This window comes from Colias philodice, chromosome 23 (assembly GCF_061535455.1).
Source record: "Colias philodice isolate Cphi_HAF_F1 chromosome 23, ilColPhil1 Martin Lab GWU primary, whole genome shotgun sequence".
In the NCBI taxonomy this organism is placed as follows: domain Eukaryota; kingdom Metazoa; phylum Arthropoda; class Insecta; order Lepidoptera; family Pieridae; genus Colias; species Colias philodice.
In genome coordinates this window covers 7,021,235-7,047,956 of record NC_143108.1, presented here as the reverse complement: position 1 = coordinate 7,047,956, position 26,722 = coordinate 7,021,235, and the positions used below count along the sequence as shown (strand labels likewise).

General features: G+C 32.0%; 3 protein-coding genes across 5 annotated transcripts in view; 1 reads left to right on the top strand and 2 right to left on the bottom strand.

Annotated features, from left to right (window-relative positions):
- Positions 1-755: 755 nt before the first annotated feature.
- Positions 756-5,773, bottom strand: TAF1B (TATA box-binding protein-associated factor RNA polymerase I subunit B). Its single transcript, XM_089709853.1, has 3 exons — positions 5,392-5,773; positions 3,990-4,143; positions 756-3,555 (listed from the first exon to the last, which is right to left on the bottom strand). The coding sequence occupies exons 1-3, from the start codon at positions 5,585-5,587 to the stop codon at positions 756-758; spliced, it is 3,150 nt and encodes a 1,049-aa protein (XP_089565979.1). The 5' UTR covers positions 5,588-5,773.
- A 772-nt stretch (positions 5,774-6,545) lies between these two features.
- The window catches only part of Gprk2 (G protein-coupled receptor kinase 2), a 60,288-nt gene continuing 40,111 nt past the window's right edge, over positions 6,546-26,722 (top strand). For both annotated transcript variants that reach the window (XM_089709877.1, XM_089709876.1), the window contains exons 1-2: positions 6,546-7,095; positions 22,857-22,952. In XM_089709877.1, coding sequence (XP_089566003.1) covers positions 7,044-7,095; positions 22,857-22,952 — 148 coding nt within the window. In that variant the 5' untranslated portion in view covers positions 6,546-7,043. The remainder of the gene's footprint in view (positions 7,096-22,856; positions 22,953-26,722) is intronic.
- Positions 12,852-14,337, bottom strand: LOC149478128 (uncharacterized). Of its 2 annotated transcripts, none has more exons than XM_089709689.1 (2): positions 14,090-14,337; positions 12,852-14,002 (listed from the first exon to the last, which is right to left on the bottom strand). In XM_089709689.1, exon 2 carries the CDS (start codon positions 13,952-13,954, stop codon positions 12,860-12,862), a length of 1,095 nt encoding a protein of 364 aa, XP_089565815.1. In that variant the 5' UTR covers positions 13,955-14,002; positions 14,090-14,337; the 3' UTR covers positions 12,852-12,859. The 2 variants fall into 2 exon arrangements, with proteins under 2 accessions (XP_089565815.1, XP_089565814.1); XM_089709688.1 differs by having other exon boundaries at positions 12,852-14,005; positions 14,094-14,337.

Sequence of the window (26,722 nt, the reverse complement as noted above, 5' to 3'; positions counted from 1 at the left end):
TGAAATGGTCGTGATAGGTATATTATTAATCAGAAAGAAAAGTCAATACAGAAAAGCGCATGTAATTAATACCTTTAAAAAAAGTTTATTTTCGACACTTGTCCATAAATGGATATATCCATAGAATTGAATCCAGTTATGGACACTGATGAATTTTATTTAAACAACATAACCTATCATGATACTAAATCGTGTAATATTTTGTACACTTAACTACTATAAATAAAAGTAATATCAAATTTTGCTGACATTTATACAAAAATTCTTATAACCAAAATTGTGTCCTCACTTCCTTAAGGATTTTCTTAGTAAAAACGGATTTCTTCGAAACGAGTCGCAGCAACTAAACATAACGTTCTGCCATCTTCAAACATTTTGGCCGAATAAGATGAAATGTCGTATTTTGATAGCTTATGAACCAAACTTTTATTTTAAGTATTGCCAAATTATATAACGTTAATTTTGGTCTTAATATTTAAATTTAATATTTATTTTGTCCATTACTGGATGCTTGTCCACGACTGGTGCCGTTACCTTAATACAATGTAAACCTAATTATCACAAAAACCTAATCATTTATTGCGTAAGCCGCAATCTTTAATAAGATTCGTGAAGTTACCTTCTCGGTTCTTCTCTCTTCTCTTTTGCTTCTTTTTGCGTAATCTATTTTCTTCATATTTTTAAATAATACTTATGATGCAGTATTCAGTTTACGCGAATGTTATGTTACTTATTAAGTAATAGGTATTACACTATTACTTCTTAACAGACATTCTTGATTTTCTCTTTCTTATTACGGGTTTCTTGTTGTTTTTCTTTAATTTCTCCATAATTTGAAGTTCAAGACTTTCTATTTTTTGGTACAACCGAAATGGAGAAGAATCGATAATGGAACCACATTCATTCAGTACATACACGAAAGATTTTGGTAAATTTTGGTATAATTCAATATTAAATGTATCGTGTAAGTCATTGGTTCTTTGCATTTGAGTCCGAACAGAATAACGTCGTATCCAATAACTGAAATTTTTCACACCCCATGCAGATGGATGCAATAGTTTTTCATTTTCTGCTTTTTTATCATTTGCTTTCTTCATGTCATTTTCGGTTAATTTTAATTTCTTTTTTGGCGGCCTGCCACATCTAGCTATTTCCTTCTCTAGGATTCTATCGGCAGCTTTATCTATTTTTGAAATATCCTCATCATTTAACTGCGCTGTTTCAGGTAGAATAAATTCTTCTTCACTTTCTTCTTCTTCTGAGTCTAGTAACTGTTCCATTTCATGATCATCGTCGTTTTCTTGTACTATACAATCATCAGCGGTAGAATTAATCATATCAGTATTAGTTTCATTTTCTGCATTAGAAGTAAATTCAGCATTATTAGATGCTTCTTCCACATTCTCTTGTATACTTTCGTTTATCCAACTCTGTTCTTGATTGTCCTCTTCAACATCATTCTTTTGTTCTTGTATATTGTTGTAATAGTTCTGAAGCATCATAAAAGTTAATGATTCACATTTTCTCTTATGTAAACCAGTTCTGTAATCGGCGGGAATATACTTTTCTTTCCTGGGTTTATTTTTCTCATTTCGGTCCACTTTGCAATATTTAAGTTTACTCGGCAAACTTATCTTGTAGGTGGTGCAGACATGTCGAATCAATTCATTTATCATAGTTTTCCGATCTACACTTTCAGGCGAATTTGGAGCTTCATAGCTTTTGGTTACAGGACTTTGTAAACAATTACTACTGATATAATCAAAAAAATTCCCGTCATCTTTAAAGCTGCCAAAGGATTCACTCATCATTGCTATAGCTTCTTTAACATCGTCTTTATTGTCATCGTCATAGATACAAGCATTCGGATAGTCTACAAACGTGACACTCCTACAATCATTTTCTAATATTAAAGTTATTTCATCGTCAAGTTTTGATTTGTCCTTATGTTCATTCATATACTCAGTAATGGCTGTGTCATTTTTTGTATTGTTATTTATAGCTGTGCATTCATCATTGTCTTTCTCAGGCTCTACTTTTGAAGTTTCATCGTCGCCATGGCATTCTTTTGCATTTGGTTCGCGCAGTAAATTCGAAGTATCGTCTTTATTTTCACAAAATCTAATATATACCATATTAGCTTCATCACCGGGTGGAGCACTGAAGTACCCACTAATATTTTTATTGATAAATTTATTGTGTTTAGAAACACCTGTAATAATATTTTTAGAATCCATATTTTCTATCAGCCGCAATCTCTTAATTGCGTATTCTAGTGAATACTGGGTAAAGTCTTCGCTTAGCATCAACCTCAAATCTGGATCTTGGATGTAATCTAAGATAACGTCAGTGTATGATGACATGGGTGTAAAGCTCAAATCAAATTCCTCTTTCGGAATAACAGCCATTTCAGTCTTTAGAGGAATTTTATTTAGCATATCTTTTACTATGTCACTTGCCAATGAGGGCGGTTTAATTTGAATTTTCTCCAAGTGTTCCAACAATACGTAATCATTTACATCCAATTTGAACAACCTCGCCATTCGCAAGTTGTGTTTGGCGACAATCATTTTGCGCAACTTCATATATTCGCACCATTCTTTAAAGGAAAACATCCTGCCTGAATTTGAACAGTGAGAACCAAATTTATATGATTTATCTAAATTCTTTTCATCATTCATTTTATCAACAACATTAGACACTTTCTTTTCATATTCATCATCCAAGCCGAAACATAATTTAAACGCAACTACAAAATAAGATAAGCATATAGCTTCGTAGTCTGGTAATCTGATAGCTTTATATGTGTATTTGTGCTGTTGACTCAAGTGTTTGCTTGGGTATTGACGCATAAGAGCAAAAACCAATTCTTTAAAATGGTCTGGTACACACAACTCTTTTGCATAATCGTCTGCCATTTTCCTAAAATCTGGTACTATAGGGAGCCCCAGATTTAAAATTTTCATAAGCGAAAACCCCATTCTGCGAATCGTATGCTGTTTGTATAGATTTGTCGTTGAATTTCGAAATTTCTTAAAGCGTGGAATTGCCTTAATGTCCAGATCTTTCGGAATATATTTGGTACAGGTGGTAAAATCAACATATCGCCACCTTACATACCTTAACAAGTGTGGTAATTGAATATAGCTTTTATCTAAGTTCAAAGCGACATAAAATATTGCAATCATAACAGCCTTTGTGACATGTTTGATGAGAGATCTGTTCCTTTCCATTCTATCAGCATATTTACCATCATCACTATCATTTGATTCTAAATCATCATCATTTTCATCACTTGCTTCACCGTCATTACTTCTATTAGATTCAGCATCAGAATCATTGACATCATTTTCACAGAGTTCCTCATTATTTTCATCAACATCTTTGTCATTATTTTCATTAACATTATCAACGTTGTCATTATTTTCATTAACATTATCAATGTTGTCATTAATTTCATTAACATTGTCAACTTTGCCATTATCATCATGATCTTCCTTTTCGTTACATGCCTCTTGGTTATCATCGTCATTACCAAAAAACTGACTTTTAGGTCTGAAACAAACAGATCATAATTGAATCATATGGTAGGTGCTCGTATTTTTTAAGGATAGGCAATATTTTAGAAGCACTAAGTATTTCTTTATAAAAACAATGTCTCGAAGCTTAATCTAATTCATAATAAAAAATCACAATATATAACAAATACTAATTTTTTTCCATTGCAACATAGCCATCTACATAATAATCCAATATGGTCTCTGATTTTCATCTGTAAATGTATTATACAGTGAGATTAGCATTCAGTGACACAAATCTCATCATTTGTCTAATAAAATTAAGAATAAAATAAATATTTAAAGGGTCTCCCATCTAAAACTCTCGTCTAATTAACTTGAAACAAATACTTTGTGTTTACAATTATCATAATTATTAAAGTAATGATCATATTAATTACAATAATGATCAAATGTATTATTAGTTATTACCTATTATCCTTCAATTTAAAGTATTTCATATATCTGGTCCAAATCCACAGCACTTTTTGTTTAACACTAGGCGCAGCACCCACTGCAATTAACTCATCTGTTAAACCAGCTATTATAAAATTATATGCGTGCCACTTACACCACTCTGGACCCACTGAAAAAAGAATAAAGTAATTAGTAAATAATTGCATTTTTTACTGTTTCATTTTACATATTATATTTCTAACGACTGCCTCCTTGGGACAGTGGTTGATGCATGAGCATAGAACCGGTGGGGTCCTGGGTTCCATTCCCAGTGGAGAGGAAATAAAAAAAAGTCTCCACCTTGCAGGACACAGAAGGCTGATCACCTACTTGTCCCTAAAGAAAAATCGATCAGTGAAACAGATGTATGCATAATGCATCTTCCCCTTACCCCACTTGGGGACACATGACTTCACTTTTTTAATACATTTATAAAAATTAAAGCTTCCTTTTTCATCCACAAATAAATTATAGGAGGTTGAAATTGCCCTAGGCTTTGGAGAAAAGAATAGTACAACCATGCGGTTTCACCGCTTTCTAAGATAGGCTAGACTATAGTCTGTCCACTATAAGAATTGCTTTTTGACAGCTCGACGGATGATACCAGAAGTGATGTTCAAAAGATTATCAATTGTGATACAATTTCAATTATAAATTTAAAATATTATCATAAATCGAATCTGGTACGTTAATAATAATTACAACGTAAACATACTAATAAGATATGAAATAATAAGACCACATATGTATGCATTGTGTGTTAAAACTAAACGAAACTAATATTTTATTATTTATTGGTTTCTATCTTACGATTTGGTTGTCTTTACGTTTAAATTATATAACATAATAGAAGAGTTTTTCTGTATCGGATATATTTTACAGAGTATTTCTATCGATTATTTTAATGTATCGACCCATCATTGAATAATTCTGTGTAGGCATCACTAAGTGGGCGGGACCTGTCCATGAAGTACGATAATTATTTGTATGACATTTTAACATAGACAATACAATCCTACATAGGCGTGAAGCTGTCAAAAAGCAAATAATATAATGGACAGAGTATAGGTACTAACTTTTGGGACACATAAATAATAATATTGTGTTACTAAATTATTATTTAATAAACTCTTATTATTTAATTTTAAATATTATAATTTCAATTATTATTTAATTTTAAATTTAAAGCACCGTAATATACTTGTAAATAATTATAATTGTTATATTGTGTCTTTAATTTATTGTAAGTATACCTAGTTTACATCTCAATCTGTTCATTAAAGTTTTCTCACAACTATTATGTAATTAATAAAAGAAGGATATCGTCGCTTTAATAGGAAGAAAATTGAATCTTTAGATATTGATATAAATTGCTTACAATTCAGTTTCTCCTTCACATTTCGAATTTTTGACTTATCGTTTCTTGTGTATATACCAGTGAAAATGAACGCTTCATTTTCAACAATTCTTTCTTGAATGTTCTGGTCTTGCGTACCGCATTCAACACAATAATAAAACCCATCAACGAGGTTCATATCAGAACCACCACAAACTTGACATGCATTTGTCTGCATTTTAAATGTTTAAATTTACCACACTGAAACTTTAATAGGCTTTTGCCTTGATTGGAAATTTAGTGAATTATTTTATTGTACTTTTTGATTAAAATATTTACAAGTTAAGGTTAAAAAATGTTATTATTTTGATGAAAAATCGAAACATTTGATCGAAACACATGTATAAAAACATGTAGCAGGCAGAAAATTAGCTGTCAAAAAGCAAATAATATAATGGACAGAGTATAAGAGACCACAGCTATAATAGAACGTATTTATTGAAAATATGTAACTCAGATTAAACTTGACTATTTAATGAAACAATATGAAATTATTATTTATTAGGAAGATAATCCATCATAATATTATTGAAGCATTATGTGCACCTTTTAATAACGACCTATATGTGGCTTTTACTTAAGTGAGGTTTTCATACAACATAATTTATTGCCTACATCTTACCAATGCAAATTTAGCAGCCCATCAATGGAATATTGGGTTGAAAATGACCTTAATCGATAGGTTAGGTCCTTTAAGGTCCCACAAGTTTTTGTTAGGTCCCCTTTAGTTTTTTTATAAATAATTTACATCTTATTTATTTTTATTCTATGCCTATAAATTGATTGACATCTATTTGTTGCCTACTACAACATAAAATTTCCTCAATATATTGGTAAAAATACAGTCTGCAGTATCCTACATAATTTATTTTTGTAAATTAATTTCCTGATCAGAGCTACTTTTGAATAAGTCTTGCAAATTTATGCTGATTTTAATTATTTTATGACAGAAAGTATGATTCGAAACGAAAAAGGTGAAATTTTATAAATTTTAAACATGTTTAAATTTTTTGATAATCGATACGTAACGATAATGTGATACACTTTGACTTGGTATACAAAATAAATAATTGAATAAATGGGTAAAAACGTATGGGAACTTACTACTCCTTACTCCATGTTATGGCAACTGGAAATTGGAATGGCACCGTGCTATTGCTTGCCTAGTATTTTTTTGTAGCGTATTGCTGGCTGCTGCTGTCGTCGATAACTCGATGCGATCTCGGGGCGTGTTCTTCGTAACTATAAAGTAAAAGAAACAGACCGGTTAACCTAACTAACAGGATACATTAAAACAAACCTCATTATTTAGGAGCATACAATAATTAGGATACGAACGTAACTACAAGTCGTCACACCCCTGTGAAAGATCGGGACATATTACTTGCTCTGTGGAGATTCCGTGGTCAGTTGCGTGTTCGTTGAAAGAGTTGTGGTATCTCTGTGAGAACTCCTATGTGCGTTTAATAAATGGTTCATGAAATCTAATGTTGTGCAGTGTTAAGTTTTCTGTGTGATCTCGCGTTGTTCATTGATGGGCGGCTTATTGCACGGAGAGACGGCGGCAGTTCGGCCGCAAAGGCGGATAACAGCTTCCTGGAGGGTCTATAATAAAATCCGCCACACTGGAACTGATGGAATTAGAAAATATTGTAGCCAACACTGTCTACTTGAAAGCCAGAGAGGGTACGTAGCGATTTAAAATTATAAATACGGTTAGGAATAATTCATGAGGCAGCTCGGCTCGGGTTGTGTATGCAATTTGTATGTTTTATGTTTACCTCGTGATTAGTATACGTGATATAGTTCAATGGCCGAGTATTTAAGTGAATTATGTAAAGTTGTAAAGCGCTAATCAATCAATTTACGACGGTTTAATGTACGCGCCGTTATCGCCTCATGTTGACCGCAACATAAATAAATAGCCTCACATGTTACTAATTACACTTGATAAAATATTGCCTTGTTTTGTTCGGGATATAAGAATGCTGAATGATTATGTTATTTGAAATCAAGTATATATAAATTTTTTGTGTAAAGACTATCAGTTTTTAGAATACTTATTCAAAGTCCTATAAAAATTTATCTAGTACTTCCTTTTCACTCATACAAATATTTTGTTATTTTGTAGTTTTAAAACATATGCTTAATGTAGACCTGTCCAATATGTCATACAGTTAGTTATAAACAGTGAGGATTGGAAATTTCATCACAGCAGTGTATCAAAAAATATCAAATCATATTATCTTTTAATATGCCATAAACCAAGATTATAATCCATGACATCAAACTTGAAGTAATTGTTACTTAAGTTTTTTGATCCAAAAATAATTATAGCAATTTCAGATGCCACTTTAAAAAGCCATTCTGATGATAGTCTCATTGACTATTATAGTGAGTCTTAGGACATTAATTTATGGGAAATTGAATTCGAAAATGTACAAAATAAGATTTTATAATAATTTAATGATAGTCTGATTGTGTATTATCGCTGACAAATAAGCTCACATGAACCAGCTTGAGCCAAAACATACTAAACACAAGTAATTATTATTTATATTCATTTTAACACTAGAACAATCAGTAACTGAAATAATTAAGTAATTTTGTCTTTTTACACTGATAGACAGTCATTTTATAAAATTTTAAATGTAATTATAATTTATAAGATAAATACACAAGATGTGCAATGAAAAAACATGACATATAGTAATTTAAATGTAAAATTTTAAATAGGTAATATGAACTTGAATTTACTACAGTTTCTTCCTTATTCAGGCAACCTTCCAGTTGCTATGGTACTAGGTTTCATAAAACATTATTAAGGAAATTGTTAAGTATGTATTTAAATCTTATATATAAAATTCTCGTGTCACAATGTTAGTCTGCATACTCCTCCGAAACGGGTGGACCGATTCTCATGAAATTTTCTGTGCATATCGGGTAAGTCTGAGAATCGGCCAACATCTATTTTTCATATGTACCACGGGCGAAGCCGGGGCGGACCGCTAGTAATTAATAAAATTTAAGTTATACATATTAATGTTTTTTCCGTTGATGTAAGTGTAATCTCAAAATGAAAGTTAATAAAATTTAACAAATTATAAGTTTATTAACGTTTATTCCATGGATCTAAGTGTAATCTTAAAATGAAATAATAAGTTCAATGACTGAATATTGCCTTGAAAAATATATATATTTATGTACGTTTTTACTGTATTGATAACAGCTTAAATATTAAAGAACAGGTTTGTCATTTTTTTTATGGAGGCACTGTATGTTGTTTAAAGTTTTTGTCTTTATGATTTGAAGGTAAGAGTGCAGTGAATCTATATAATACACTAGCTACTCCGCGTGGTTTCACCCCCGTGGCTCCACTCCTGTTGGTCGTAGCGCGATGATATATAGCCTATAACCTTCCTCGATAAATGGGCTATCTAACAACACCGAAAGAATTTTTCAAATCGGACCAGTAATTCCCGAGATAAGCGTGTTCAAACAAACAAACAAACTCTTCAACTTTATAATATTAGTATAGATATATTGTTAACAACCAATTTAATTATTTAAAACTCATCTTAACTAAAATAATTATGTTTCATGAATTAATTCAAAAGTGAAACTATATTCTAGATAGGTAATAGTATATCTTTAACAAATAGCTTTAAAAATGATAACAATATAAGGGATTTTAAATTAAACGATGTGTTTCTTCTGAAAACAAAAGTTGAGACTTTAATATTCGCACATTTAACAAACATAACTTTTACATTGTTAATGTTACTAAAAAGAAATTACTAACCTGAAAACAAAAGAAACGACATTTAAAGTTTAATTTAACTTAAGCACACAATTTAAACAGATCAAAGATTACACAATAATTTTAAATTAACACATTACAATTTTATTTGGCGTCGTTCGCCATTATTCGTTCTCTCGCGAGTCGCGACCTCTGTCGTAGGTATGTCTCACTAATGTTTTAATATTATCTATGCCGAGCGGCAAAATTCAAATCCACTACTTAAACTTAATACAAAGAAATGAAGTTTCTTTACATCTCCCCCCCAAAGAACATATTTTGCAATATAATTTACACAAAACTAAAATATTCTAATTCAAATGCTTGAATACAAATAATATAACATAACATAGCTTCATCTAACTCTTAATACTACATACATACTATAATTTTAGTTTAACAGTTTTCAGTAATTGTATAGAATACATTTTTTAAATTTTTTTTTATTATTCTACTTGAACATATTTTGCAATATAATTTACACAAAACTAAAATATTCTAATTCAAATGCATGAATACAAATAAAACAACATAACATAGCTTCATGTAACTCTTAATACTACATACATACTATAATTTTAGTTTAACAGTTTTTATTCTACTTTAAAGACAAAGGAATTAGTTTCGTTATATGAAAGAGGTTCGACTCTGCCTTTTTATGGCCAGTATTAATTCTATAAATAGAATTTGAAATCTTTTCAATAATTTTAAACGGACCAATTCTCAATTCATCTAATTTGTTTCTGTTTAATTTACTACCATTCTCAACATATACCATATCTTCCACTTGGAAATCAAATTTAGCTCTATGTTTATCAAATATTTTTTTGTTGTAATTATGAGATTTTAAACTATTTATGAATGCTATTTTCCTATCTCTGAGCAAATCTTCTTCTGAGATACTATGTTTAAGTTCATTTGGCAAACAGGATATATTTGTGCCTTCTAATAGATATTTAGGAGAAAACCCTGTGACTGAATGTTTTGTTTTATTATATTTATCAACACAGTCATGAGCAATCGTTGTCCATGCTTTTTTATAATTATTTTCATTAACTTTACATCTAATTTTATTTACTAGAGTTTGATTCAATCTTTCATTTAAACCATTGGAAAATGGAGCATTTACTGCAGTGAATATTATTGGTATTGATTTTTCCTTTAAGTAATTTTTGAATTCTTTTGAGTTAATTCCTGGGTACTGATCAGAGAAGAGCATCCCAATTGTGTCTGAGTCTGTTGCCTTATTTATTAATTTCATAAAATCATTAGCATTTTGTGTCTTTGATGTAATAATAAAAGCATATCTTGTGAAATGGTCCACAAGAAGATGTAAGTATTTTTTTGTGGATCGTTTGCCTCCAAAGCCTCCAATTGTGTCGATTGAGACTATCTCAAAAGGTCTGGTAGCAGGGCCTAATTGTGACATTAAACCATATTTTTCTTGCCCTCTTGTTTTATTCCTAATACAAGTCTCACAATTTTTACAATGTAGTTTTATATTTGTTGTGATATTTTTTGCTGAATATAATGGACTTATTGTGTTAAGCATTTGTCTTACACCAATGTGACACATGTTTTTATGGACATTTTGAATCAATTGTTTACTGAATTTTTCAGATAAAATTATCTTTTCATAATTTTTAAACTTTTTGTAATAGACATTGTTTTTTAATATTAAACTGTTTTTTTTATTTTGTAACTCTTCATTTTTTTCTTGGTCCAAAATAATATCATTTAATTTTATCAAATTTACTATTTTTAATGTATCATCTAAGTTTTCATTTGCATTTAATACAGGATTCCTACTTAAACAATCCGCTTCAATATTTTCTCTTCCTGGAGTGTATTTGATTTTGAAATCATATTGTGATAAATAATAAGTTAAATCTCCCAACTCATCATCTGTCCTTGATCTAATATTTAAATTTTCTAAAGGTTTATGGTCTGTATATACTGTAAATGATTTGCCAATTAGCCAGAACTGCCAATATTTTATAGCTTCTTTGACTGCTAAACATTCTAAGTATATTGCTTTTTTTTTCTTTTGGACTTTGTTTAATTTTTTGGAAAAATATGCAACTGGTTTTTCAATTCCATTTGGTTGTATTTGTTTCAATACAGCTCCTATACCTTCCAAGGAAGCGTCTGTATAAATATTAATTGGTAAGTTCTTATCAAATATTTCTAAAATTGGTTTTGAGCACAATAATTGTTTTATAGCCTCAAAAGATTTTTGGCAATCTGAAGACCAAGTAAAAGTCTGATTTTTACGAAGCAAGTTGTGAAGAGGATCCAAAATTATTGATCTGTTTGGTATATATTCATGATAGAAATTAATTTTTCCCAAAAACTGTCTTATATTTTTCTGACAGGTTGGTACAGGAAAATCTTTTATTGAAATTAAATTATCCCGTAAGGGGCTAATAGTATTTTTTTGTATAATATGACCAAGATATTTAACGGAGTCAGAAGCGAACATACATTTTGTAAATTTAAGTCTAAAACCTTCTTTTTTAATAGCTTCCAATAATACTGTTAAATGATGAACATGCTCCGAAAAACTTTTAGAGAATATAAGTATATCGTCAATATAGTTAACAGCAAAGTCAGTAAGCTTATGTTTCCTTAAAATATTACCGAGTATTCTTTGGAAAATAGCTGGCGATGTCTTTAGTCCAAATGGTAGGCATGTCCACTGATAATGCCCGTCTTGTGTTACAAAGGCAGTCTTGTGTCTGTCTTCAATCCTTAAAGGAATTGACCAAAAAGCGGAATTTATGTCCAGTGTAGAAAAATAGTTTGAATTTCTTGTTTTTATTACAAGGTCTTCTATTAATGGAAACGGTTGAGCCTGGGGTACTACTATTTTATTTAGGTCTCTAAAATCTATGCAAAGTCTTGATCTTTTGTTGTCTTCCTTTTTAAAGGCTAGTGTTACTGGTGCTGCAAATGGACTATAAGATTCTTCAATAATATTTTTGTCAAGTAATTTTGCTATTTGCTGTTCTATTTCTATTTTATCTTGAACCGAACATCTGTAAGGTCTTTTACTGCAATATTTGTCCATGAGTAAATCAATACGTGCCTCATATTCTTTGACAGTGCCAACATCATATTTGTCTTTCGCAAAGATGGATCTATAGTTGTCAATCAATTCATAGATCTTTTTTTTCTGTTGATTATTTAAATTGCCCATGTTTATTTTGAAATTTTCTTCCAATATGTGCTCATTAAAATTTATTGAAACTTTTTCACATGACGTATCTTCTTTTTTTATTTCTTTATTTTCATTTGTAACATTTTTTTCTTCAGTTTTTTGTGTTATTTCCAAATCCTCATTTTGAATCAGTTTAAACTTCTTAATAAGGTCCAGACCAATTAAAAAATCATATTTAAACTCTTTGCTGTCGACAATATAAACATCAACATTTTCTTCAATTTTTAAAATTTTTATTCTTATTGTTGTCAAACCATTAGTTTTTTTAACACCATTAATTGTAACTAGGTTATCCTTATTTAAAATATTTTCACTTTCTTTCACCCTTAATAATTTGGAATTAATTATTGATACATTAGAACCGGAGTCATATATACCGAACACTTCTAATTTTCCATTTAATATTAGTTTGACTTTAATTAATGGTGTTATTATTCGTTTTTTGTATCATTGTTATTTAATTCCACCTCTATCACTGAATTATTTACAGCTTTACTGTTGTATGTCTTACCGGGATGTTTAAACCAACACTTATCTTCATGATGATATCTGACGCCTTTATTTAAACCTTCACAAATCTTACATGGTTTTGTTATTTTTTCAATATATGGTTTTGTTATTTCTTTAGTATCATAATATCTTTTTGTTTTATAGTAGTTTTTTTTGGTTGTTAAATTTTCATATTTACCTATTTCATTATATAGTGCGGCAGTTGATTTTACAGTTTTTTTGTCAATTTTATCCATAATGTATTCCGGTAATCCCATAACAATAAGACTAATCATTGTTTGAGTGTCAATATCCCTGTTTACTTCTAATAACAGTCTTTCCTTTTTAGTTGCATATTCCAGTAGTGATCCAGCTTGATATTTGAAGTTAAATGCATATTTCTCTTGAGTCCAACCTTTATTTCCGTATGTTTCACACAAATTTTCTTTCCATTCTATCCAGTTTGAATTCACAGTTAGTTTTATCAACATACTGGTATACCAATCTATACATTGTTTCTCTAATAAATATTTCAATATCTCAATCTTCTCTTTATCTTCTAAAATCTCAAATCTCTCACATTCACTCTCAAATACAGTTATCCATTGATTTACATTCGAATTTTTATTTGAAAATTTTTCTATCATGAATCGTTCAGCTACTTTACTAATATTTTTATTTTCTGTTGTGGTGTTTTTATTATTACTCAGTAAAGGTACGGTTTCTCTTGTAATTTCTTCCAAATACTGGTCACCAAACTGTAAATTTTCGCCTTCGTCTAAATATATGTTCCTCAAATCTGTATTTAAAGGTATCCACACTGCACGTGTCTGATGTCTTTTTTTTAATGAATTTTTTATTTTAGTGAATACGTCCGAAGATATTAAACTAGTGTGCTTACTTGCAGGTTTTAAATCATCTGGAATATTAAAAATGCGTCCATCCGTAGTCTCGATTGAGGTTATGCACACCACATTGGATTTTCCATCTGATCCCGCTAAAACTGCGAATTGGAATCGTAGTTTGTCCATTTTCATAACTAGAAATGTCGTTTTATAAGGGATTTTAAATTAAACGATGTGTTTCTTCTGAAAACAAAAGTTGAGACTTTAATATTCGCACATTTAACAAACATAACTTTTACATTGTTAATGTTACTAAAAAGAAATTACTAACCTGAAAACAAAAGAAACGACATTTAAAGTTTAATTTAACTTAAGCACACAATTTAAACAGATCAAAGATTACACAATAATTTTAAATTAACACATTACAATTTTATTTGGCGTCGTTCGCCATTATTCGTTCTCTCGCGAGTCGCGACCTCTGTCGTAGGTATGTCTCACTAATGTTTTAATATTATCTATGCCGAGCGGCAAAATTCAAATCCACTACTTAAACTTAATACAAAGAAATGAAGTTTCTTTACAACAATAATACAGTATAATTTATACACATATCCGTAATTAACTATTAATTGCTATTATTTATTACTAGCGGTCCGCCCCGGCTTCGCCCGTGGTACATAAACATGTAGAAACATGTAGACATAAACATGAAGAACGAGGATGGTTCTTATGTAGAGAAAACGTAAACACGTTTTCTCTACATAAGAACCATCCTCGTACTTCAAGGAATATAATAAAAAAAGAATTATCGAAATTGGTTCAGCCGTTCTTGAGTTATGCGCTTACCAACACATTTTGCGATTCATTTTTATATATAAGAAGACTAGCGGTCCGCCCCGGCTTCGCCCGTGGTACATATTTACGTTTTCTCTACATAAGAACCATCCTCGTACTTCAAGGAATATAATAAAAAAAGAATTATCGAAATCGGTTCAGCCGTTCTCGAGTTATGCGCTTACCAACACATTTTGCGTTTCATTTTTATATATGAAAAGATAATGTTGGTGTGAAAAACACTATAACATTGTCATTATAATGAGTATTATCTCTTCTCTTTATAAGATTAAAGACTAGTAACTAAAGTTGAGCTGAAGTATAAGTGACCCACGGTTTCACATGTGACCAAAATCATCAGACAAATACGTCCATTCCTTATTTCAACTTCTTAGCTGTTGGTTTTGAAAAAAGTTGTCTGTTTTTTGGTTATTTTGTTGACATGTTAAATAAATGTCTCAAATTGTCAATTATTTACTAATTTATAATGCCGCTATTAATTAAGATGGCAGTAAAGATAATTTTTCTGACTTTAATAGCAAATTTAAAAACAAGTATTATTTGGGGTCCTATAAGAAGAATGATAAGAAATAACAAATTTTTATTCTCTATTAAAAATGTAATGAAAAATGTATAAAATTTTATCTCAATCTGTCCGTATCATTTGATTTAATAATTTTGAAATTCATTTAATAATAGTTTGATATTTTATTACATAAAAACATTAAAAATAATATAGTTGCAACAAAATATACTACAAGTAGCCTATAGCCGCTACAGTGAAGGTTCCTCAAATATTGTTTTGTTTATCTCACACTGCCTACGGTAATCTAAAAATAAGCAAGTGGCTGTGAGGCGAATGCACTGTACGCTTTTTCCGGATTTAATATTACGTCACACATCATAACAGAGCACTATTTATGTGTACGTATAGTCATTGATAAGAAACGCGATTACTTAATATTATGTACTTACGATAAACTTCACGAGTGAATACGACTTTACAATAATATCGTTACGACAGATCGTTCATACAAGTGAAAAAAATTGTTACGGGAGATTCAAACTCGCGTCTTTCGCTTTTCCTTAATAGACCAGAATTTTATTCTACTCGAAAGATTCCTGTTTTTTAGCGTACATAGAAAAAAAATACAACTTGTCGTAATGCTTAGTATAAAGTATAAACACGTATAAAAAATAAGTGATAAAAATAAACTCATTTAAAAGCGTAATAACATTTCCAGGTGAAACGAAATAAATAATATGCTCTAAACACCTCAGTACATAAGTATGTGTTCACTTGAAAACCTTTCATGAGAACTCAAACCTTTATTTATACAAGTAGACCTCTTTTAGAAGTCTTTTGAGTCGTCATAATGCATAGAAATTATTTTCTAACGGCTTTGAAAGCAGTTTCTACAAAGTGCCGGCAAGAAACTGTGTAGTTGCTCTTTTAAAATCTTTATATTTATTAAGATTTTTATTCCACAGTGTTTTAACAAAAGTTGGAAATGATGTGACCGATTTTAAAAATTTTTCTTGTGCATATTTGGTAAGTCTAAGGATAGGTCGTAATTGGTATACTCCTGAATGATATGGGGCCTTACCCTCATACGAGGCCCGTGTCCCAGCAGTGGGATCGTCTATGAGCCGATGATGATGATGACTATGAAGCGATATGGGTGTCCTCGCGGAAGTTCAAAGTTTTCCTAAAAATAAGTATGGTTAATCGGCACTAGCCAAAAGCTTATTTGCCCAATCTCATGTTAAAAAAGTATCTAAAAGTTTGTATGACATTGAGAAATTCACGATTTCAAATCAGGTGAAGCAATTTCCGAAATGTGATATGCTGTACATATTTGTATGATCGTATATAAAATTCTTTTGGCTGCGCTTTTGGTATGAGACAGCCATCTGGTGGTGAATTATTGAGAATTTTTGTATGTAATTAAAAAAATATGTATAGCAATTTTTTTTTAACTACTATTGCACTAAATTGGTTATATGGTACGAACAAATATTTGCCTTTATTACTAAATAGTAAATAATGACTTTAATAAATCTAGCGTAGATTACGACTTGATTGACGATATGCCTATCGCTATAACGTTTTTATAAACACACAGAAAATTGTGCCTGGTCCCCATGTAGGGGATAATTTGTCTCGTATTCTTGAAACTTCGTTGTGGAGGTTTAGCATAATTTCTTTTATAGAGGTGTTATATACGGTTGCATAAATTATATCATAAAAAAATATTATATTACCTACTATTATGAGAGTAGGTACCTACCTACAGATGAGTGTGCCTGCCCGGGCGCAAAAACAGCTGATGTTAGTTTCAAATGCTTTACCTAGCCAAAACATGGTAGGTAATTACTCAGGTTTTATTTAAACGTATTCAGCTGTTTTAACCACCACCCAGAACTCAACTAACAAAGGCTGAATCGTAATCAACTACGGATTAAGGTCAGTTTTATACAGTACCTAGGTATATTGTATTGCCGCTGATGGGGTCGCGGACAAATTCTACCATACCCGTGGCCCCGTCATTGAAGTGCCTCGACGGAACAGTTGGATTTCAGTCCGTAGTACCTTGTTATATTGTATAAAAAATAATACTTTTCAAAACATAAGGAAATGTCAAAACTTTTCGCCATCGAGGCCGGTCGCTTTCTATCCAAAAATAGTGCAGTATTTTGTGTTTGTGACGTAACAACGATCCGCAATAATCCGCAGTGCATTCGCCTTGTAGCCTGTTAGCTATTTATAGTGCAGTGAATGAATGAAATAAACAAACAACGTAGGTATTAATGGAGGAACCTTCGCCTAGACACGTCCGTGGGCTGTTACGTACCGTTAGTATGGAGTGGAAGAGGTGGGTAGTATTTAAATAAAGTGAGTTCATCATTCATGTTACATTTTAGTACAGTTAGTATCTATAGGGAGGTAAACGTTTTTCCTGTAGGAAAGATGATTTTGTAATAAAATTTTTAACGTTTGATTTCAGTAAACATTTTTTGGTTGGAGGATGATTTTGTGCTTAAATTTTGACAGTACAGGCAATTAACATATAAGTAGGTAGATATTATCCGGCGACCTCTTGAAATGGATAAACTTCAGCCAAAAAATGTCGAAATTTATCTGAAATATTAATATTAATTTATAATATCAGGAACCGGAAGCTTTCCGCTCGGAAAGTGGTTTGTCAACACTCGAGCCGATTTTTGACGGTTGAAGTTGTACCCTTAGTTGGAGTAAATGTAGGTCAATAAAATATCTACCTACATGATATGAAATTGTGACTTCATAAGATTCTTCTTAAGACTAGCTAAGCTTTTTTAATAAAAGCTTCATTCCATTTTTAAAGCACTGAATATATCTTATTTCTCATGTGAAGTTTCAACTCGGAAAGTATCCAAGGTGCAAGTGATACAATCTACGCTTTCTGCGATAAAAGCTAAGCTCCATAAAGTGCTAATTAATTAAAATACACCACGGTGTGACAGTTTAGGCGCTTTAATTACAGCAATAGCAACGTATATGGGTGTCGGTATGTTAGGTATCTAAAACGCCGTGCGAGTGTCTGAGGTCTTTATTTCGACGCTTATGGAAGTGTGTGTTAACTGAGATTTTCTCATGAATTTTCATAACTGTATACCCCATAGTATATTTCCGTCCACGGATACGCCCGTGTTGTCTAAAACTTAGCAAATTATATATTAAAACTAGTCTTGAGAACTGCGTAATGCATTTTGGTGACAACAGAAAGAAAATCGCTGCAATAGTTTATCGCGAAGAGACAGACGCGCGGAGGACTTTGTTTTGTAATATGTAGTATACGTGGTGGTAAATAATTTCTACATCCTTGTTACGAATATTAAAAAAATAAAAATGTGTGCGTGTACCTACTACCTAGTACCTACTAGTGTACATTATTAAAAAATAATTTACTACATATATGCAAGTTTACAGAAATACGTCGAATCACGCGTGGTAGGGATAAGAAAAAGATGGCGCATAACGGAAAAATGTCACGCGTAACGAAAAAATGTTGCATTAAATTTTTTTCCAACCCCGATAAAAAAGTTTCTCTTCAAAAAACTTCTTAAAGAAGTCTAATTTAATAAATACATTCTAAATTTGTATCACAATAAATCTTCGCTTTATAGTCAACAAAACGTTGACTAAAATCGTCATGGCAAAAGGAGAAATTGAAACAATCGTGTGCCAACATTTGAATACAACACGTCTATCAAATCCCCAGAGTTTCGGCCGTAAAAACAAGTATCCATCTATATTCTATTGTATTGGACAAATTATCTGGTTAGTGATCTTTATCGAGCTTTGAGCCGTATCTGATGGAACAAGAAAGCGAATAATGTTTATGTATAGATGCTCAGTGAAAGTTTTTTTTGGTGTAGTGTTGAAGATTGTAGTGGTTTTGGGTGTTAATATTTTCCTGTTATAGTTGTAGGGATTTTGATAATATAAAATAAATTCGGAAATAGAACTTTCTATTCATTTATTGTCTTAGTTAGTGAAGTTAGGTAGTTAGATATGATACTAGATTTAAAGACTATTAAAATTGGAATCACTACATAGTATAAAACAAAGTCACTTTCTCTATCCCTATGTCCCTTTGTATGCTTAAATCTTTCAAACTACGCAACGGATTTTTATGCGGTTTTTTTTAATAGATAGAGTGATTCAAGAGGAAGGTTTTAGTATATAATTTATTAGGTTTAAGTCAAAGCGGGCGAAGCCGCGGGCGGTAAGCTAGTTTATAAATAAAGCATTATCTTAAGTGCATAAAATTTAACATAAATCTTGTAATTTGAAGGTTTTGTATTTGCAATAATTTATGATGATACCAAAACACAATGTTATCTAGATGTCTTTCAGAGTATTTGTACATTGTAATGCTAATCAATATAATTCGAATTTGTTAGACCGGATAACATTGGTTTCGTATCCGCGAATGTATCAAAATTTGCCAAAGCTCCTAGGGCGTAATTACCCGAAACATCGTTTTAATTATAAGGGAGAATGGTTCTTCCGCCGCACTGTTACAATATACATATTAATTGGTGTATTTGTTTTGTTTTGATGGAAAATAGGCTAAATTGGTAGTCTTTGGTCGATTGTTCAGTGGGCGGTGGTTTTTATCTCTAGATTGATAAGTCCGTAAAATTATTGATATATATCCGTAGAGATAAAATAAATAAAAAATGATGATGGAACAATAATTGAAAGTTTTTGGCATATGTTGGGTTAAAATGAGAATTATGAAAATTTATGCTTTTTTGCCAAATATTTGTTCAACTGATATGAGGAATAATTTAAAATAGGTAACTACTTTTATTTGGCCAAATGAAATGCAATGCGGACAGAGTCGCTATCTAGTAAAAATAATAAACGGAAATAAAACCAGTCTAATGTACCCATTAAATTGATATATAAAGAGAATGTTAAGGAAAACCTGGCGAAGTATTTCTGCATGTTTTTGTGTTCAAGTGTGTCCAATTTTCTAGGAAAGAACAAATACCAGTTTTTACTTTTAAAATATAAACATGGTAAACACGAACGCTAAGTCATAAACAATAATTTTTCAAAGAGACTTCTTTATGAGGGCTTATAATTAATCATCTTAATACATAGACATATAGGTACCATCGGTTCCAAAAGCAGTTTCAATAGAGAAGACTGTACTAGAACAGCCCCCCTAGACAAGTGGCTTTCTATTAGCGTAAAGTTCAATAGAATAGATTATGAATGTATGAGATTGACGTTTGATTACGACGACGACGACGATTGATTACGTCAATATCATACATTCATAATCTATTCTATTGAACTTTACGCTAATAGAAAGCCACTTGTCTAGGGGGGCTGTTACTCTATAGAGACTGTTATTCCAATTAAACACTAACGACTATCGTGTCAATGCGCAGGAGATATTACATCTCACTAGTCTGCGCAATTGCTCCTATAATCGCGAGTTTAGCAATTCGCCAACATTAATTGAAAGGCAATAAGCATCTAAAGAGCAGTTATTAAAATGTATTACAATTATAAACGAGCGTCTTTACGTAATGCCGTTGCGTCAGTGTGTTGCGCAACTTGTGCCTTTGTTTAGCTTTAGAGACAACTCGTTTCGCTAATGAGTCGAGATGTGACGGTGAGATTCGAGTTTCTGTGTCGTAGTAGGGGGTAATAACTGATTGTCGTCTTGTGCTTACAAACGTGTTTACAACGTTTGTTGCAAGTAAACATGGATTTGATGGAATTTATAAAAATTGAAGTCAAAAGAGCTTTATCCTATGAGAAAAAGGAAATTATCTTTGTTTAGATAAATGATGTTGTTGAAGTAACTTAGATGATGCCATAGTTTGACAATAGCCTTATGTAACGTGGATATGTAGTCGCGGTATCAATTACTTAGATAATCGTTTTCGAAAAGGCCCTTAGGTCGGGTCGATAAGGTTATGTCTATTGTTCTTTTACATATCTCGAAATAGGCCGCTGTGAAAGCAAACACGCCAAAGGACGTCTACTCTAAAGCCGCGTTCAATCTTTATTTATGTGTGGATGATCAAATACCCAAATAATAAGTGAGAGTCATAGAATAGATAGTATAGTGGTGTTTATGGTAGACTAGATTTCCGCCCGCGGCTTCGCCCGCGTTTTTAAAGGAAAACCCGCATAGTTCCCGTTCCCGTGGGATTTCCGGGATAAAACCTATCCTATGTGTTAATCCAAGTTACCCTCTATATGTGTGCTAAATTTCATTGTAATCGGTTCAGTAGTTTTTACGTGAAAGAGTAACAAACATCCATACATCCATACATCCATACATCCATACATCCATACATCCATCCATACATCCATAGTCCATACTTACAAACTTTCGCCTTTATAATAGTATTAAGATAAGATTAAGATTAGGATTTTTCTGTATTTTGACGATTCAAAAGCGCTTTGAAACGAAGTCTAGTTGAATAAATAAATGTTTGATTTTGATTAAAAATATATTATTAAGTAAATAAATTTAAAATATTATAGGACATTATTACACAAATCGACCTAGTCCCACAGTAAGCTCAATTAAGGCTTGTGAAAGTGTATCCCTAGAAAATATGAATAGATCAGGGCACCGCAAATATTTACTTTATGAAAATATTTTATAAAGACTATCGATCCTCTTTGTATTTATAGTGTTTCTTATAAAATGTCTCAAACGATAATTTTGTACCTTCAGAACTTAAGTAGTCTGGGTCTTCAGGCTTTTCTATGTAAATACCCTCAAAGGTCGGACATTTTCTAAATTACATTTTAGCCCGAAGTCTTAGGCATAAAATATTCCACTTTATGTTAATGATATCATCCCAAGGCACTGTATAAAAGGTTTTTTCTTAACATATTTTATAAGAAGAGAGATTAATTAGCACGCTTTTATTAGATTTAAGTGTATGTTTATATGTAACCAAATCCTTTAGACTTGATTTTGACCTCCCCCAACGGACATTGCCAATTAAAATTATTATTATATGAACATACTAGTTGTGCTCCGCGGTAGTACCCGCAGTGCTCCACTCCTGTTGGTCTAAGCGAGATAATCTATAGCCTATAGCCTTCCTCGATAAATGGGCTATCTAACACAGAAATAATTTTTCAAATCGGACCAGTAGTTCCCGAGATAAGCGCGTTCAAACAAACAAACTCTTCAGCTTTATAATATTAAGTATAGAAGCACTTATATAAATTTATAAAGAATAGAAATTTGCATTTGAATGCCGTAAAACCAAAAATATCATATTCATAGAAGCACTTATCAAGGATCGGTGACAATACAATAATTTCATCATCATCATCATCATCATCATCATCATCATCAGCCCATATACGTTCCCACTGCTGGGACACGGGCCTCCTATGAGGGTACAGGCCATAATCCACCACGCTGGCCAAGTGCGGGTTGGCGGATGACACATGTCGTCGAACTTTTTGATTCTTCGACATGTCGGTTTCCTCACGATGTTTTCCTTCACCGTTCGAGCAGTGGTGATGTTACAACATGCGCAGATAAATTGAAAAATCAATTTATTTCCTGCGCGCTCGCCCGGTCTCGAACCCCGGACTTATGGATTCGAAGTCCGAAGTCTCACCACTGAGCCACCACTGCTCTTCACCACTGCTCTGTAATTTCATGCGTTTTCTTAACAATATTAATAATTTTTAATTGTTCGTTGTTAACAGGTGGTTCCGATAGCAACAAGGGCAAGAGTAAGAAGTGGCGGAAGATCCTCCAGTTTCCACACATATCGCAATGCTTAGATATAAAGACAAGAATAGGTGAGTTTTTATTAATTCATTCTATCATTATCATTGAGTAGACAAAAATATTCGAGATGATACATTTTTAAAGCATATAAAATAATAAATCGCGAGGCGGGATTCGAAACCGCTCCGGTAAGGCGAAAGACGCGGGTTCAAATTTTTTCTATTCTTTACAAATGTATCATTTTTAAAGCATTCGTATGCTATAAAAGTAAATACATATAACATTCGAGACCATAACGTCTCTGTAGCGATTATATTAAGGTAGCGATTAATCAGAGAAAAAATTGTAAATGTTAAAGCACATGTCTCGTTTCAGGCTTATTAAAATTTTAATGGGTACCGACTATATTTACTCGATATCAATTAATGTTGTTTTTATTTTTTCAAAAATATATTTTTAGTATTCGGACCCTATATACTTACGGAAGTTTCCATTTTTTACATATCCTACAAATTAATATTTTATTAAGACAAAATAAAGACTCGTTCATTTAATTTTTACATACAAAACGTTTTAGTAGGAAATGCATACAAAAACACTTATTATGGTCAAGTCGCCATGAAAGCGATAAAGTATTTTATGCATGATAATAAATTATCAAAACAATACTGTTCTTTCATTATTACATTGTATCTATGCCAATTATAGATTTAATATTACCAGCTAAAAATAACACCATCAATCCCAATAGTCAATTCATGCGTTTATACAAGTGAAGGTATCTATACATGAATATGGTAACATTGAAGGAAAAGCAGGGTAGAACAAAAGAGCTGTCGACAATGGCTCGCTCTATTTTCCCGCGCATTTGTATTGAGTAAAGCCTGCGTGAGACAGGCAAGCGGTTTGAGCCGTGGGCTTGAGTCATGCTTGGGGTTGGATTTGATAAGCTTTCAATATCAAATCTATTATTTATACTAAGGAATTTGATAAAAATTTTGTTTAAAATATTCGGTTATCGAACTAATTTTGTAAGAGAATACATATTTTACGAAATATGCAAGGTATGTTCACACTTCACACACATTATAAAGTATGCTTACGTTTATGGCAACGAACATAAATTCGATGTCCTACGCGAAAATTATTTTAAGATGTTACAAATTACAATAAAATAATAAATATTGATAATGATTGTATATTGAAAGTAAGCGTATTATAATCAGAGTATGAAACATTTAGTCGATATACAATGGTCGTTTCGAAGGACCTTTATTGGTAGTGGCGGAATATGAACGTCTATTTTTCCATTCGAAATGAAAGCACGTAGCATTGGTAAATGTGAATGAACTCGGCTGAAAAAAAAGTATGAAGACGACGAAGCTACATCGTGAACCTTACTTATGACCTGTAACCTTTTTTCTATTGAATTCCTCAAGCGTGTGGCATTTCTAATAGAATATATCTGAAAGAAGAAAAACCTCTCTTTTTAACACGCTTTTTTTGCTTAATCTATAGGTTTGTATTTAACGATACCTTTAAACAGACGGATTTTATTCAAACTTTGTACACTTATCAAGGATACAATAATTTCATGAGTGCAATTTTAAAAGCGTGTTTTATTTTTTTAACTATATTTCTTCCTGCGATTTTTTTATGTGGGTATACTCATACTCACACGGATAAAATTCGCACTTATACAAATTTGAACCGCAACATATTTGACGGCCAAAAACCATGTCATTACCCAATATTAAAAGCACAGAGCGCGAACCGCAAATCGTTTATGTTAATTAAAAAAGATGACTCCCTAACCGTGGGCGACGGAAGGCCCTTATTAAACGTAACCGCCGTAGGGCGGATTAGGGCTGTCTCCACCGAGTTTTAATTTATCACTTTTTATTAGATTGCTATTTTTATTCCGTACAAATTGGATGATGTATGGGCCCTTTGAATTGGAAGCGGGATTTGCGAAACGTTTGGATTATGCAGTCTTGGTTTAGTTAAAGGGGCAGCTCAAGTTCGAGAAAGTTCTCGTGGTTTTAACTTGAACATTTGTCGAGTTTTAAATGGGAATTATAATTTTATTTATGGGATTAAGAATTTTGAAGTCGAGGGTTATATTTTGCGTTGGCGTGTAGCGGCTTACAAATTTTAATATCCTTAACCTAAAATAGAAAATAATCCTGGTGAAAGTATCGAATAATAATCTAAAAAATTATATAAAATGCTTAAAAATGATCAACGAAATGATGAAGCTTAAATTTTCATGTTTGTATTGATACAAGCGACGTTTGTTTACGAGCGTGGAATAATATTTATTCGTGCCGTCGCAGATGTTGGATGCAGTACATATGTGCAGTTCAACAAGCTGAGAAATTTCTTTTAAGTAGCTGTTAAATATAATTTTTTTACGCTTTGACTCAAAAATTGCTCGGCTAACATTAGAAATGTGTTAAATACCTAATTAAATATATACATTCTTAACTTGTAATATTGGCAAAAAAATTCAGTTTAACTATACGGGGACGAGCGACCTTTCAATAGTAAATTGGTTAAATATGTATCACTGAAGAATTTCTTCTAAATGGTGAAGGAAGGCTTGTACAGGCTACATAGAATCTGGCTGTATGGTAATGTCCTCAGCCCTGTGGAAAAGGTGTTTAATTAAACTATTTAAACTTGTTAGTTACGAGTTTTACTCGGCCCCGTTAATAAATGGATTGCATTAAGAGTTGTGACAGTAATCAACAGTTGTCGTGAAATATTTCAAACAGTTTTATTTATGAGTCCAAAACTCAATCAGTTCATTTGCAAAGCGGAAAAGTACCCAAATGAAAATAATTTTGTGTTGTTATAAAATGTGCTTTAAAATGTTGGTAAAAAGAGCATTGAAAGGTATGACTTCTATTATCTACACTGGTCATCAAAAAAATCGACCCACCTACACTATGTTTGCTATTTATCGATTATTTCACAAATAAGTCGTCTTATATTGTTGTATTTTGTTGTAAGGGTCTGATAACATGCTAATCATTATGTTTGTCGTAAATTTTACTGCACTTAATGATTCTTAACAAATTTTTATACAGAAATACTGTACAGTGTTGATTTGACGGTTTACGGCGGGACAAATTATGCCCGTGTTCCCAGTTCAAAAATGACTTTTTTCGGGATCTCTTATTCATAACGTTAAGTTTAATAATTGATGCTGTAGTTTTGATAAATTTTGTCTCAAAATAATGGATACTACTGTAGCTGAGGGGGCCCAAACTGTGGCTCTACTAAAACAGGGGTTATGTCAACTTGCTGTGGCTAAAAACTAAAATCTGAGCTGTTTTGCAGTTCGATGAGTTTACCAAAGGTTTCTAGAGACTGGGCAGTATCGATGAAAATATTGATCTGCAAGAAATAGGGCGGCACCTCAAAGGGACGACCCCTAGATAATGAAATCAAGTCTACAAAATCGACATCTGTCTGGTGTAGATCTCTAGTGACGCCTGCGTGAAGATAAGGAGGTGGGTATAAATGACAGAACTGTTAGAAGAAGACTTAAGGAGTAGAACCTAAGACCACACAAGCCAGAAACATGGCCACAATCAGCCACAGCTCATCGACAAACCAGACTTCAATAGACTCGAAATCACGTAAACTGGACTATAGGCCAATGGGAGTCAGTACTTTTGAGTGACAAGATGCAAATGACTTTATATGGTGCTGATAGACGTCTTTATGTCATGCGATGACCAGATGAACGATTTGTTCAGTGCTAGGTAGGAGAAACGGTCGATTATGATGGAAGCTCTGTAAAGTTCTAGAGTGGCATTTCTTTGTCAAGACG